This window comes from Callorhinus ursinus, unplaced genomic scaffold, assembly GCF_003265705.2.
Source record: "Callorhinus ursinus isolate GAN/ISIS: 27379988/994484 unplaced genomic scaffold, GSC_fseal_2.0 scaffold38, whole genome shotgun sequence".
In the NCBI taxonomy this organism is placed as follows: Eukaryota; Metazoa; Chordata; class Mammalia; order Carnivora; family Otariidae; genus Callorhinus; species Callorhinus ursinus.
In genome coordinates this window covers 487035-500807 of record NW_027397100.1, presented here as the reverse complement: position 1 = coordinate 500807, position 13773 = coordinate 487035, and the positions used below count along the sequence as shown (strand labels likewise).

Below are 13773 nucleotides of genomic sequence, written 5' to 3'. Positions count from 1 at the left end.
CCTGCCCCCACTCACGTGTGCACTCTCTCTCTCTCTAAATTAAATAAAGAAAATCTGTTTTAAAAAAGACATTAAGTGTCTTGCGTAAAGCCGTGTGGCTAGTGAGTGGCAGAGCTGGGATGTGAGATGAGCAACCTCATTCTTCACCACCCCTCTACAGCAAGTGTCTACGACCTTTCTTGAGGAATGGGAGTGCTCCGGGGAGAGGACGTAATCGCTGACCTTATGCCCTGCTCTAATATTTGAGCACTACATAACGGGAAGGTAGAGTTTGGGCAGACAATCCTCTGATTAAAATAACATTCTTCTTTTTTTTTTTTTAAAGATTTTATTTATTTATTTGACAGAGAGAGACACAGCGAGAGAGGGAAGACAAGCAGGGGGAGTGGGAGAGGGAGAAGCAGGCTTCCCGCGGAGCAGGGAGCCCGATGCGGGGCTCGACCCCAGGACCCTGGGATCATGACCTGAGCAGAAAGCAGACCCTTAACAAAACTGAGCCACCCAGGCGCCCCCCCTAAAATAACATTCTTGAGAAACAAACTGTTACGGAAAGTTTTGCTGTGATAATCCAAGAGCCAATGTGACCTGAATTCTGAAGGATTACTGGCCGCCTCTGCCCACTGCTAGGAATGACCTCCATCTGGCCTTTGGGGACCACTTTTCTCCCTTCTCGATTCCTAACAGCAAGAATCCCACCGGGTTATCCATTTAAAATTTTTTTTTTTTTTAAAGATTTTATTTATTTATTTGAGAGAGAGAATGAGAGATAGAGAGCACGAGAGGGAAGAGGGTCAGAGGGAGAAGCAGACTCCCTGCAGAGCAGGGAGCCCGACATGGGACTCGATCCCGGGACTCCAGGATCATGACCCGAGCCGAAGGCAGTCGCTCAACCAACTGAGCCACCCAGGCGCCCTCCATTTAAAATTTTAAATATGCTCCACTGGAGCGAAACCCCGTAGAGATCCCTTGCATGGAGGGGCGCTGGTCCGCTGGACCCTGACAAGTGTGGCCCCAACGGAAGCCCCATGTCCCAGGGGCCTCCTCCCCATCTCCCACCCCAGGCTGACCTGTGCTCTTGTCCAGGAAATCCATGGACTCCTCACTGGCACTGAAGTGGCTCGAGGTGGCCTTCTTCTCAGCATCCTGCTCCACATCGGAACCCGTGTGCACAGAAGAGTTTGTACTCATGGGGGAGCGGGGCATATCGGATAAGGAGATCCTGCGGCCTGCACCCCCACTCAGCATGGGCTTGCTCATCAGGATCTTGGGGGACGCCGTCATGTCAAAGTTGAGCTTGACCTTCTCCTGCTTGTCTATCTTGGCAGCACCGGCGCTGGGGTTGCTGGGGTCGAGCAGCATTTGGTACTGGCTGTTGGGCGTGTAGGGTGTCCTGAAGGGAGAGTAATTAAAAACCCCAAACTTCCTGCGGATGTTCTCCACGTACACCTCCATCTCCTGCATTGCACTGTTGAAGATGCTTTTTGTCTTTTTCACAGAAAAAGGAATTTCTTTAGACATGAGGTAGCAATTATTTATTGGAACCCAGGCCCTAGGAGTGCAGAAAAGAAACAAGAGTTGAAGTCAACTTTGGTCCTGTCAGAGATTCCGCTCTTCTTTTTTTTTCAAGTTTTTTTTTCTTAAATGTATTATATCACAGTACGTTTAAGTGTTGGGCGCAGATTGTACAGTAGATCTCTACAGCCTATTAGTCATAACTGAAATTTTATGCCCGATGATTAGTTACCCCCCACATCTCCCCACCCCCACCCCTGGCAAACTACCATTCCACCCTTTGATTCTGTGGATCTGACATGAGATACCTCCTATAAGTAGAATTCATGCAGTTATTTGTCTTTCTGTGACTGGCTTATCTCACTTAGCACAATGTCCTCCGGGTTCAACTATGTTGCCCATCTTTTTTTTTCTTTATTTACCATATTATCTTTTTTTTTTAAGGTTATGTTAGTCACCATTCGTTACATCATTAGTTTCTGATGTAGTGTTCCATGATTCATTGTTTGTGTATAACACCCAGTGCTCCACGCAGAACGTGCCCTCCTTAATACCCATCACCGGGCTAACCCATCCCCCCCAAGTCCCTCCCCTCTAGAACCATCAGTTTGTTTCTCAGAGTCCATAGTCTCTCATGGTTCGTCTCCCCGTCCAAATTGCCCCCCTTCATTTTTCCCTTCCTACTACCTTTTTTTTTTTAAGGCTGAATAGGAACACCTGATATGTACATACCACAACTTCTTTATCTGTTCATCTGTCAGTGGACATTTAGGCTGTTTCCAGAACTGTCTTTTCCTTAATGCAAACCACATTAGCCTTGTATGTTTGCCAAGATTGTTTTCTGTGGGTTTTTTTGGCCAAGATTCTTAAAAACATATCTATTCTTTAAAAGTTACTTGGTTTGCATGGTTAATACATGATTTAACCATTAACCCAGACATGTTCTGTCATAAGAACAGAACACCAACAGCAAACTTAGTGAAAACATTAAAAGGCTCCTAAATGTAGTCATTTTAATCCATTAAAAAAATAGTAAATCCCCTTTTGGCTTTGGGTGAGTAGAGAGTAAGAAAACAGTCACTATGGGTACCTAGGGGGCTCAGTTGGTTAAGCGTCCGACTCTTGGTTTTGGTTCAGGTCATGATCTCAGGGTCGTGAGATCAAGCCCTTGAGTCAGGCTCCGCACTGGGAGTGGAGACAGCGTAAGATTCTCTCTCTCCCTCTCTCTCTCTCCCTCTCGCTCTGCCCCTCCCTGGCCCCCATGCCCATCCATGCGTGCTCTCTCAAAAAAAAAAAAAAATTAAAAAAAAGAAAGAATAAACGTTTTGGGGCGCTTTAAAGTGGCACAGTCCACTGAGCACCTGACTCTTGGTTTTGGCTCAGGTCATGATCTCAAAGTCATGGAGACTGAGCCCCACGATGGGCTCCATGCTCAGCGAAGAATCTGCTTGGATTCTCTCTTCCGCTCCCTCTCCCTCTACCCCTCCCCACCACACGTTCTCTCTCCCTCTCTCATAAATAAATATTAAAAAGAAAGAAAGAAAACAGTCCCTGCATCCAGGGCTGCAAGAGAATCAGTCCCAAAGTCACTGCTCTGCACTCAGACGTAAAGAGCTTTCCTATTCTTGTAAAACGGGGGTTCTACATGGCACTAGAAGAAAACACTAGAAAACCATAACCCTGAGAGGAGATGCATGGCTTCAAATAGGAGATAATTCACGTGGAAAATAAGCAAGGAACAGCCTCCACCTTCCATTCCCGACTGGTTTTGTCTTCCTGCCTTCAACCCCCCACAACCCAGTGCTCTGCAGAGCCTTCACAAGAGCAAGAGCTGCTTTTCTGGAATCAGTGGCCAAGTGACTGCAGGCAGGAGATGGCAGTATAACCTACCACCGCTCTGGGCGGGGACTGAGCCCAAGCAAGAACTGGAGGGTAGACTGTGTGACATCTGATTCCCCAGCCTCAAACCCGAGCCCGTTTGCAGCTGGGAATCTGGTGAGAATGAGCTTTTTCCAGGGAGGCCTTTAAGATTTCACAGACCGTAAACTCAATGCCAGACACAAAGCAATGGGGAACAAAGTGGACGGTGGGGAGATAGAACAGTCCAACGCAAGCACTGTCTACTGGGGAACCTCACACATGCCCGTGCAGGAATCTGGACACCCCCGCCCCACCACTGCGGAGTCTCCCAGCATTTTAAAGAGAAGCAAAAAATATGGACTGCTTATATTGCATTCTACCCAAGTGTTAACGTCTCGTTCCTATTTTGAAGAGAAAGCAGCCCAGGAAAAATCAAGTATGTGCATGGGGTGGAATTCAGGGCACAGACTGGGGAGGTTTGCCACTCCCAGTGATAAATAGATCGTGACAACACTAAAACCGAACACCCCAAAAATATCTTAACTGCTCTCTCAGCGTGCTGGAAATTACCAGCTTCTCATCTACCCCAACTCACTGCTGTTATCCCACAGAGACCTGAGGAACCACATCTGCAGCCAAACAGAACGAGGCAGAGCAGGAGCCAGATGCCCCGTGGGTGAGAGTCTGTGGCTGTTACAACTGGGTGAGCAGGAGTCTGGACTAGACAGGACAGCTCGGAGGAGAAGCCAGGATCCCCCAAATGCCCCCGGACAAACGACTCCCCCTCCCCGAGCCGGCCTCGGCTCTGTCATCTTGATAAGGTGGAGGATGAGCCCCTCCCTTGGAGCAGGGTCACAGGGAACAAATGAAATGCACCTGGGCCAGGTGGCCAGTCCCCAGAGCACCGGGAGCCCAGCACACAAGCCAGCCACTGTGACTGTGTTCCCCCCACACCTCTGCCTGGGGTCGGGGCCTTAACTGTTTCCTGCCAGGGTCTCAGCTGCCTTCCATGAAGGTGTCTGCCACTGATTTCAGGAAAGTGTTCCCTTTCCTTAGAGCAGGCCCAGGACAGAGTTAAAGGGAACTTAGATTTGCTTAACAAAAATAAAACCTCTGGGGGCAATGTTATGAGAGGCCCCAGAGTCACACAGCTGAGCTACTCCCTACGCTGGGCCTCAAGTTTTCGTCTCCGTAAAATGAGAATAAAGCAGCTTCTACAAAAAGCGCTTAGAACAATGCCTGCCGCATAGAAGGCACTCCATTCACGCCAGCTCGCTCTTCTGCGGCTCTGCAGGCATTTGATAAAATATTTCCCAGATTTTTATACAGTATCGTGGGTGTCTATGATACCAAACTCCCAAAAGGCAAAAATTTTTAAAGGATAAAAAGCTCACAACAAGACTCTTCAGAACATGACTTGATCTGTAGGACCACCTCCCGGGGCTCGCTCTAGTCTTTATTAACCAGACGATGAACACATAACAGGCTGCGCCATTTCTTATTCTGCTCTCCTAACCAATGTGGCTTACGTGTGTCCAGGCTTATGGTTTGCTCCACAACCCCAAAGTTGCTCCGTGAGAAAGGGACAACCTAGCCCATCTCTTTAGCCTGCACATTGTGCTGCTGGGTCTGACCAGCTCTGCTTGAAGAACATCTCCTGGGAGGAAGGGACTTCAGTGGCCTCATCCCGAGAACTCCCAAGGTTCTGCGACTCCACCACCTACTCCCCACCGCCATGCAGTGTCCTTAACCACTCCAAGGGGCTCCCCTCACCCAAAATGAGCCAACAGTTCGGCACGTCCCCTCCAAGGGAGCAGAAGACACTGAGAGGGTTAGGCAAACATCACGGGCATCAGACTTGGGCTGCCATCTTTTTCACAAATACGGGGGGGAGGAGCGGCTTCCACGACAGTTCCTACCGAGGGCCAACCTACACCAGCAATTTCCGGGGGAAATGGCCTCGGACTAGGGCTAGCAGAGCTCATGTCCCCTAAGCCATCTTCAGTAGCTGTCTGACACACAGGAGAACGTCCATGCAGAATGCGCTAAGCTGAGAGCAGAATCAAAGATGCTAAGAGAATATTTGGTGCATGGGGGGCAAGCACTGATTTCCCCCACCCACCTATGTCCTAAATATATCCACACTGGGTCATATTACAGAACAAGAATAATCCCAAATCATCAAGATGGCTAACACTTGCCCTGCTATAATGAAGTAGCAGGAAGATGCACAACCTGATACTAATTCCTCTTGCTCTTCAAAGAAAAGGCAGACGCTGTGTGATCGGGGCCCTGCCCCCTCCCCCACCCATCTCTTAACAGCCTCTCCCCCGTCCCCCTGTTCAAATCACCCCATGCTCCTGCTTTTCCCAAGCACAGCAGGCTGGCTCTGTCTGTCCCTCCACCCAGATCTTCACCCAGTCTCGGCCATTACCTCCTGATCTGAGATCATCTCGCCTGTATGTTTACTTGTGTATTATCTGTCTTCCCCACTAGGATGCCAGCCTTCAGATGGTTGGGGACAGTGTCTGCCTGCTCACTCCCAAATCCCCAGCAACCAGCACATGACCTGGCCCACAGCAGGCACCAAAAGATTTCCAGCAAAGTGGTCAAAATCAAACAAAGCAAAATACTTCCTATCAAACCCGGGCGCCTGGGTGGCTCAGATGGTTAAGCGTCTGCCTTCAGCTTGGGTCATGGTCCCAGGGTCCTGGGATCAAGCCCCACATCAGGCTCCTGGCTCAGTGGGAAGCCTGCTTCTCCCTCTCCTTCTGCCTCTCCCCCTGCTCATGCACACAATCTCTCTATTATCTCTGAGTCCCAAATGAATAAATAAACTCTTTAAAAAAAAAACAAACAAACAAACCCAGGACCCTCTCAGCAAATTCCCATTTTGCCTCCAGACAACAGATTTCTAGCAAAATTCACTCTTCAGTTTTTTATTTGCAAGACAAGCAGAACTGAACAGACTAACAGTTCGGATTCCAGTGTTTGAAATTATACACTGTATTTTCTGTATAGTCTGTGGCTGTATATAATTTTTAGGGTACGTGTTTTAAGTATTCTCCCCAACACAAACACTTTTTCAAACTACTTGGTAGGGCTTCGAAAGGTTTTTGCCTCGTTTAATCACAACACAGCGTGCTAAAAGAGAACTGAGATATTAACCATGGCTCATCTGGGTCTACCTGTTGTTCTCAAGCATGTAGGAGCAGGAACTGCTAAGAGCTGGAACAATTCACTTCCCTGTGAGCAAGGAAAAGGGGAGGGTAGAAAGGCTGGCGGGGAGGGCTCCCACCTGTTAAAACAGCCACCTCTTATAATTTCCTATTTTAGCTTCAGAGAAAAGGCAACAGGAGGGAACCACCCAGCACAATGATAAGAGATTCATTTACTGGCAATCTGGGGAAATACTTCTGATCTCTGAAAGCATTATTTTGAAAAGCAATTTGCACGGCAGTTTAATTTGCTCTAGAAAATCCAAAAAAGAACAAGCAGCACTTAAAATAGCCATGGTGCCAGTTTCATCAACAAAACTACGAAAGCAAGATTCTTCTCTTAAACATACCTGAAAACACTGAAGCCCACACATTATCAGGCTTAACACAGCCCAGGACTGTATTTTTAACCACAAGATCACTGGTTGGTGTCATGACAATAAACAACACAATAATACCTCTGCCTCTGCTTGCACCCATGATAGTATCAAAGGTTCAGTTAACGCTATACGTTTGCAGCCGGTTTGATCTCCCACCTGTCATGTTGTCCAAAGAAACGAGCATCAACCTGCCCATCTTTATCCCGCAGAGCTTTTGCAGGCCAGAATGGAAACCCCTTCAGTTTTGCCCAGACCAAAGGATGTGGATTGCTCTAGGAAAAGAAAAATAAAATCCAGAGTTTGTATGTATTTGACAGCAAGACACACATTTAAAGCTTGGTGTGTGACAATACAACAAGGCCACCAACTGAATGAGAACAGTTCCAGGCAGGGTCTCCCAAGTGGGCTCGCCTAGGAGGGCGTGAGGCCAGTAAGCCCCAGGCAAAGCTGGTTCTGGGGATGAACGACAAATCAGAAGGATGGAGCACCGACAAGACCAGGCACGGACCCTGGCTCTAATGCTATTACCCAGGTGGCCATGAGCAAGAGCGACCACCTTCCCCTGCAACATGGAGACAGCAATGCCTACACCCTCCTTTGAGTTGGGGAATTAAATGTGCATTATAACTGACAGGTAACAAGGGGTACAATCAGCCACCTTTGTCCTTTATTGAGGCTGCCCAGAGCCTTAATTATGCAGGTACTTACTTCCAAAGACAGAAGAGACATAAACTATGTTCTACTTTTCCACTTTACTGGCCCCCATCTTGCCTTCCAGTAAGCTCCACCCCTACTTCCTCCCACCCTCCCACCAGCCCACCCCAAGAACACACTTCTCTGCAGAACACCAGTTTGGAAAATGCAGATCCATGAGGAAAACCGGGTGATTTTTCTCTCTCCAACCCCTACCCCAAACCACCAAGTTGGAGAGACCATTGAGGCAATCCAGAGAGGTATTTCCAAACCTCTCAACACAGATCCAAAAGAACACACTCACTGAACTCTCTTCCCGCTATCTGCATTACCATGGGGCGCCCCCCTCCCTGATGAGCTCCTTCTTGCTCTCTACCCTGCAGCCGGCCCTGGATTAATAAACCCAGGAAATCACAATGCTCCCTTTGGCACATGAATGTTCAGCCCCAGAGGTTTATTCTTGCTGGATCACTTACATTCTGCCCTAACTTTATCACTACAAAAATCATTTAAAAACTTCACCCAGTGGGGCGCCTGGGTGGCTCAGTAATTAGGTGTCTGCCTTCGGCTCAGGTCATGATCCCAGGTCCTGGAATCAAGCCCCACATCGGGCTCCCTGCTCGGCGGGAAGCCTGCTTCTCCCTCTCCCACTCCCGCTGCTTGTGTTCCTGCTCTCGCTGTCTCTGTCAAATAAATAAATAAAATCTTTAAAAAAAACAAAAAAAAAACACTTCACCCAAAGTTTCACCGAATAAACCACCTGGACAAAGTAGCCTTGGGTAGCCATCTAAGGCATGGGGCTCAGAAAATGAAGTAAGGAAGGGTACCTGGGTGGCTCAGTTGGTTAAGCGACTGCCTTCGGCTCAGGTCATGATCCTGGAGTCCCAGGATCGAGTTCCACATCGGGCTCCCTGCTCAGCAGGGAGTCTGCTTCTCCCTCTGACCCTCCCCCCTCTTGTGCTCTCTCTCTGTCTCTCTCTCTCTCAAATAAATAAATAAAATCTTTAAAAAAAAAAAAAGAAAATGAAATAAGGAAAAGAAATGCAACTTACACAAGGCTCACAAAACCAGTTATCTCGTTTTTGGCAAGCAGCTAGGTAACACTCTGGACATACTTCAATTTCATTCATCTGTAAAGCAAAAACATGTTAGGATGTGTCATCCCAGGGTCCTCACATCTGGAGGCCCTCAAGGAATGCATGATGGTGTGAGCAGTTAAGGTTAGCTAAACCAGGTCCGACAGTGGGGAACACCCTCAAGAAGAGTCCAACTACCCCCCACCAACCCCCTTGCTTCACCTAACCCAAGCCACCACCACCACCACCTCCTCTCTCTCTGGACCACGTCTGGATCAGCTTCTACTCTTGTGCCCACTGTGGTCCATCCCCCAAGACACAGCAGCAGGGCCATCATGTGCCAACGTTTACCTGACCGTGGGTTGCAACTGGAATCTATGAGGTGCAGGACAGTCCCCGAGACAAAGAATTCCCCAGCCAAAATGTCAGTAGTACAAAGCTGAGAAACTAACAAGGAAATCTAAACTTCTGATGAGCTCCGTCAATGCCAAGTGTGTCCAGGCCTTGGGCCTCCTGAGCTCCCCAACCACCTCCAGAACCGCTCGGCCTCTGCTCACTGTGCTCAATTCCCACACATGTCTAATCACACCATCCAGGGCAGCAGGTGCTCAATACCCTGTTGCCTTATTTTCTCTCCACCGATGACAATCTGGAATTGTGTAGTCTGCAGACCGTCCTTCTCCCTCTTGAAAAAGTACATTCCCCTAGAAAATCTAAGTCTGACCTAGAATCAAGGACCCCAGAAGCCCATTTCCTAGCTCTGTAACTCTAGGAACGGTTGCCTATCTTGTCTGAGGCTCCATTTCCTTCCCATTTCCTCATGTACAGAATGGGGATGCGAGCAACACCTACCAAACGGGATTTTAACAATTATAGGAGATGAATGTAAAGCACTTCAAGTGACACAGTAATCAATACATTAGTTAACACTGATCAGAGATCTCTGCTGGGATCACTGAAGTGATCTACAGGTACCGATCCATTTATTCCTCACACTCCCTTCAAAGGCAGGACTGCTGTTACCCACATGTGACGGAGAAAATGAAGCCCCAGAAAGTCAGGACATCTGCCCAAAGTCTCACAGCTGGAAAGTGACAGGGCCAGGATTTGAACCCAGGCAGTTATAACATTATAACTAATAATGTTGTAACTATAATTGACTAACTTAAAGGTGAGTGAATAAAGGAACTAAAGAATACATGCATGAATGAATGATGCCATATAGTTCCTCCTTCTGCTCACTCTACTTGTACGCTATTCCAAAGGTACAGGGTAAAGAAGGTGGTAACGTCAGGTCCAGGAGAGCCCTGCCTTGAAGCCCGAACAGGGGCAATGTGTTGCCAACAGGTAGATTCAGAAATGGCAGACACAAAGCATCTGGGTTCAATAAATTCCACCTCGCGCAACCCACCAATGATTAAAAGCCTAGGCTTTAGCTCCCAAATATAGGAAAACAAATGAATCCCCAAGGGGGAAACAACTGGACAACTCATTCATACAAAACTCCAAATCAATAATAAACATATAAAAAACAGTCCATCGGGCGCCTGAGTGGCTCAGTCGGTTAAGCGTCAGCCTTCGGCTCAGGCTGTGATCCCAGGGTCCTGGAATCGAGCCCCACATCAGGCTGCCTGCTCAGCGGGGAGTCTGCTTCTCCCTTTCCGTGCCGCTCCCCCTGCTTGTGCTCTCTCTCTCACTCTATTAAATAAATAAAATCTTTAAAAAAAGAAAAAAAAAAAAACAGTCCATCACCACTTGTCTTCAAAGAAGTGCAAACCAAACTCATGGTGACATGCCTGGTTTTACTGATTGCATTGCAAGAACGTCCAATATTGAGAAGGACACAGAAAAACTACCATACTCACCCATCCCAGGCTGTTGTTTAAGATGCTACAGCTTTTCCAGAAGCCAATGAGGAAATATCTACCTAGAGCCTTAGTATAAATGTTAGAAAGGTACCTATCATGTCTAAGGGTTAACATTTCTAACATTTATACTAAGAAAATCATCACAACAGCCATGAAAAATTCTGTCGTTCCTGTGTGTTTAATTACAATGGGCAAACACTCAAACTAAGTGAAAAATATAAATTATAAAACTCTCTACAAAAATAGGTAGAAATGGACATACCCTGAGATATCCAAGTGTTTTCCTTACAAATGAATGGATGAATGAATGAAGTACACAGACATGTTTAAGTCCATTACGTCTAGGTTTCTCACTCCTATGATGGGGGTCTAATAAAGCCTCCCTGGTACTGTTTCTGCTCCCAGCCCACCCTACAACCACTAGGGCCTCAGGGCCTTTCTTTCACATCATCAAAACTGTATTTCCAAGAGGGAATGACTCTCCAGGACTCTCCAGGCCACTCCCTGAAAAACAATCAGGACCTTTCCAAGACATAACATCAAAACCCAAACATCTTCCCCAAGAAGAGTAAAAGGGGCCTGGCCCAATGCCACAGATTGTAGGGTGAACAAATCATGAGCCCTATCTATGCAACTAAGAAAACTCAGGATGCCCAATGCTTGTGCTTGACCATGACTCAAAACTGAGTAATACAAGGTCATCTCCACCTCCCTTAGATCATGGGTCAGATAAGGGTGGTTTATAACATACTGGGGTCCACTCTTTGTCGCTTTTACTTTTCTTTGAAGACAGGGGGGCACTGTATGTGCCTCAACAAATCCCAAAACTGGGATGCCTGGGTGGCTCAGTCAGTTGAGTGTCTGCCTTCCGCTCAGGTCATGATTCCAGGGTCCTAGGATCAAGTCCTGCATTGGGCTCCCTGCTCAGCAGGGAGCCTGCTTCTCCTTCTCCCTCTGCCTGCCCCTGCCCCTGCTTGTGCTTTCTTTCTCTCTCTCTCTCTCTCTCTCTCTCTCAAATAAATAAAACCTTTTTAAAAAATAAATAGATAAATCCCAAAACTGCCATAGCTACCCACTGAGAGATTCTGCAGATAGAAACCAGCCACCCCAGCCCCTCACTCTGGGTGCATTTAAAATCGGACAGTGAGAAACACATACCTCATGCTCACAGATTTTGATGACTACTTTTGCTATCTGCGTCAATTTGTGATTTCCTAAAGGAATAAAAAAGTATGATTAATTCAAATGGAAACACAACTATTAACACCCAACCATGGGGTTATACTTCCACTAACAACCTTTCAACTTGCTTCCCCCCAGGATTAAGCTTCAAAGGCTAAAAACCAGAAGATTCTGGCTCCTGATATTGGTTCAAATTATGTGACTTCTCCCCTAAACACTGAGCAATCTTTGGTGCCTCAATGTCATCTCTGAAACTGAGTAATTTGTGTGGGATTCCTACAGCTCACAGGTTAATATCGGGAAGATGCTTTCACGTTTGAAAGGCTCTAATTAGTGGAAAGGAGCCTCATTCGCCCATTGTTCCAGACTCCACATGTAAAGTAACAGGGGAGAGAAAATAAGTAGCTCTGCTGTGCCTGGTGCTTCGAAATACATTTTCTTAACTCCTCAAGAAGCTGTACTAGGAAGCAGGTATGAATGCTCCCCTTTCATTAATGAGTAAGCCAAGGCTCAGGAGTCATTGCTTACACGAGACTATTTAGCTAATGAACTGAAAATCTGGCCCCAGATCTAACTCTAAATCCCTCACCTGCACACTAAACCAGAAGACAAGATGGCTGAAAAGCCATGCTTTCTTCAGACATTATGGTATTTCCAGACATTGTCAATTTCTTGGCAAAAAGATTTTACATACATACACACACACACACACACACACACACACACACACACACACACACACACCCCTTCCTAGATTTCTGGCTTGCCTTGAAAACTCAAAAAATCTGATAACTCTGTATCCAAAAACGACTGGGGTGTCCAGTGGTGACCCCTTCAGAACACGTAGGAGTTCATTCCCCCAGTTTATCAGGCTCTAGTTCTCCCCTTGGCCAATGGCCATGCTGGCTTGTGCTGCTATTTTTCTGCCACCTAATCTCATCCACTTGCTTATGTGATCTTACCAGCCTTTCTACATATTTGAGCTAATAATCTTTACATGAATTTTCAACCGAGTGCCTCTCTCTCCCCTCCCCATACCACTGGCCCCGCTACTGAGCTAATAATGCAGAACGTGTGCTTTGAGCAGAGAGCCACCCCCTCATACATCTTCCCTTATACATTAGCTAACCATCTACCCTAGGACCATACGGGAAGAAGACAGGGCGTCTGCTCTTCAAGATCTTACACCCAAAAAAGGGGGGAAAAAAAAATATCTTAACATCCTCAAACAAATAAAATTAGCACCATCCAGGAAGTGTGATAAACGCGACCATGGGCCAGTACAGGTACTATGAGATCTCCTAACGGGAGCATCTGGTATGGTCTGGGTCCATAAGGGAAGGCTCCTCAGAGGACTGAGGCTGACACCGAAGGATAAGAAAAAGTCATGAAGGCAGAGTGTTCTAGCAGAGCACAAGAGGAAGAGAATGGAGCAGGACACTGGAAGAGCTACCTGGCCAGAAGGTAGACAGAGAGGACTGTGGGAGAAGGTAGGGCAATGTGAAAGGTGCCATGAGAGCAGATTTTAATAGGAATCCTCTTCCATTCTGTCCTGAAGGCTCAATCCACAAAAACGCAACTGACACAACTTTATCCGGAATACAAAGAACTCCTAAAATGCAGTAATAAAAACACAAACCACCCAGTTCTTGAAATGAGCAAAAGATCTGAATACATATTTTACCAAAAAAAGATACACCAGTGATTAATAAACACATGAAAAACTACACAATACCTTTAATTCTAAGGAAAAGGCAAATGAACACCACCGTGACATTAACAGTTCACACTTCCAAGAATGGCTAAAATTAAAAAGACCGACAACACCAAGTGTTGACAAGGATGTAGAGCAACTAAGACTCTCCTATGCATGGCTACAAGAGTATAAAATGATACAACCACTTTGCAGAAAGTTTGCCAAAATGTCTTGTAAATTTTTTTTTTTTAAGATTTTATTTATTTATTTGGCAGAGAGAGAGAGACA

General features: G+C 46.7%; 1 protein-coding gene across 17 annotated transcripts in view; it reads right to left on the bottom strand.

The window, feature by feature from the left end:
* ZMYND8 (zinc finger MYND-type containing 8) overlaps positions 1–13773 on the bottom strand; it is a 140738-nt gene that overhangs the window by 54282 nt on the left and 72683 nt on the right. For all 17 annotated transcript variants that reach the window (XM_073880304.1, XM_025875342.2, XM_073880306.1 and 14 more), the window contains 4 exons: positions 11766–11821; positions 8716–8793; positions 7127–7242; positions 1068–1549 (listed from right to left, as the gene is read on the bottom strand). In XM_073880304.1, the coding sequence (XP_073736405.1) occupies positions 1068–1549; positions 7127–7242; positions 8716–8793; positions 11766–11821 (732 nt within the window). The remainder of the gene's footprint in view (positions 1–1067; positions 1550–7126; positions 7243–8715; positions 8794–11765; positions 11822–13773) is intronic.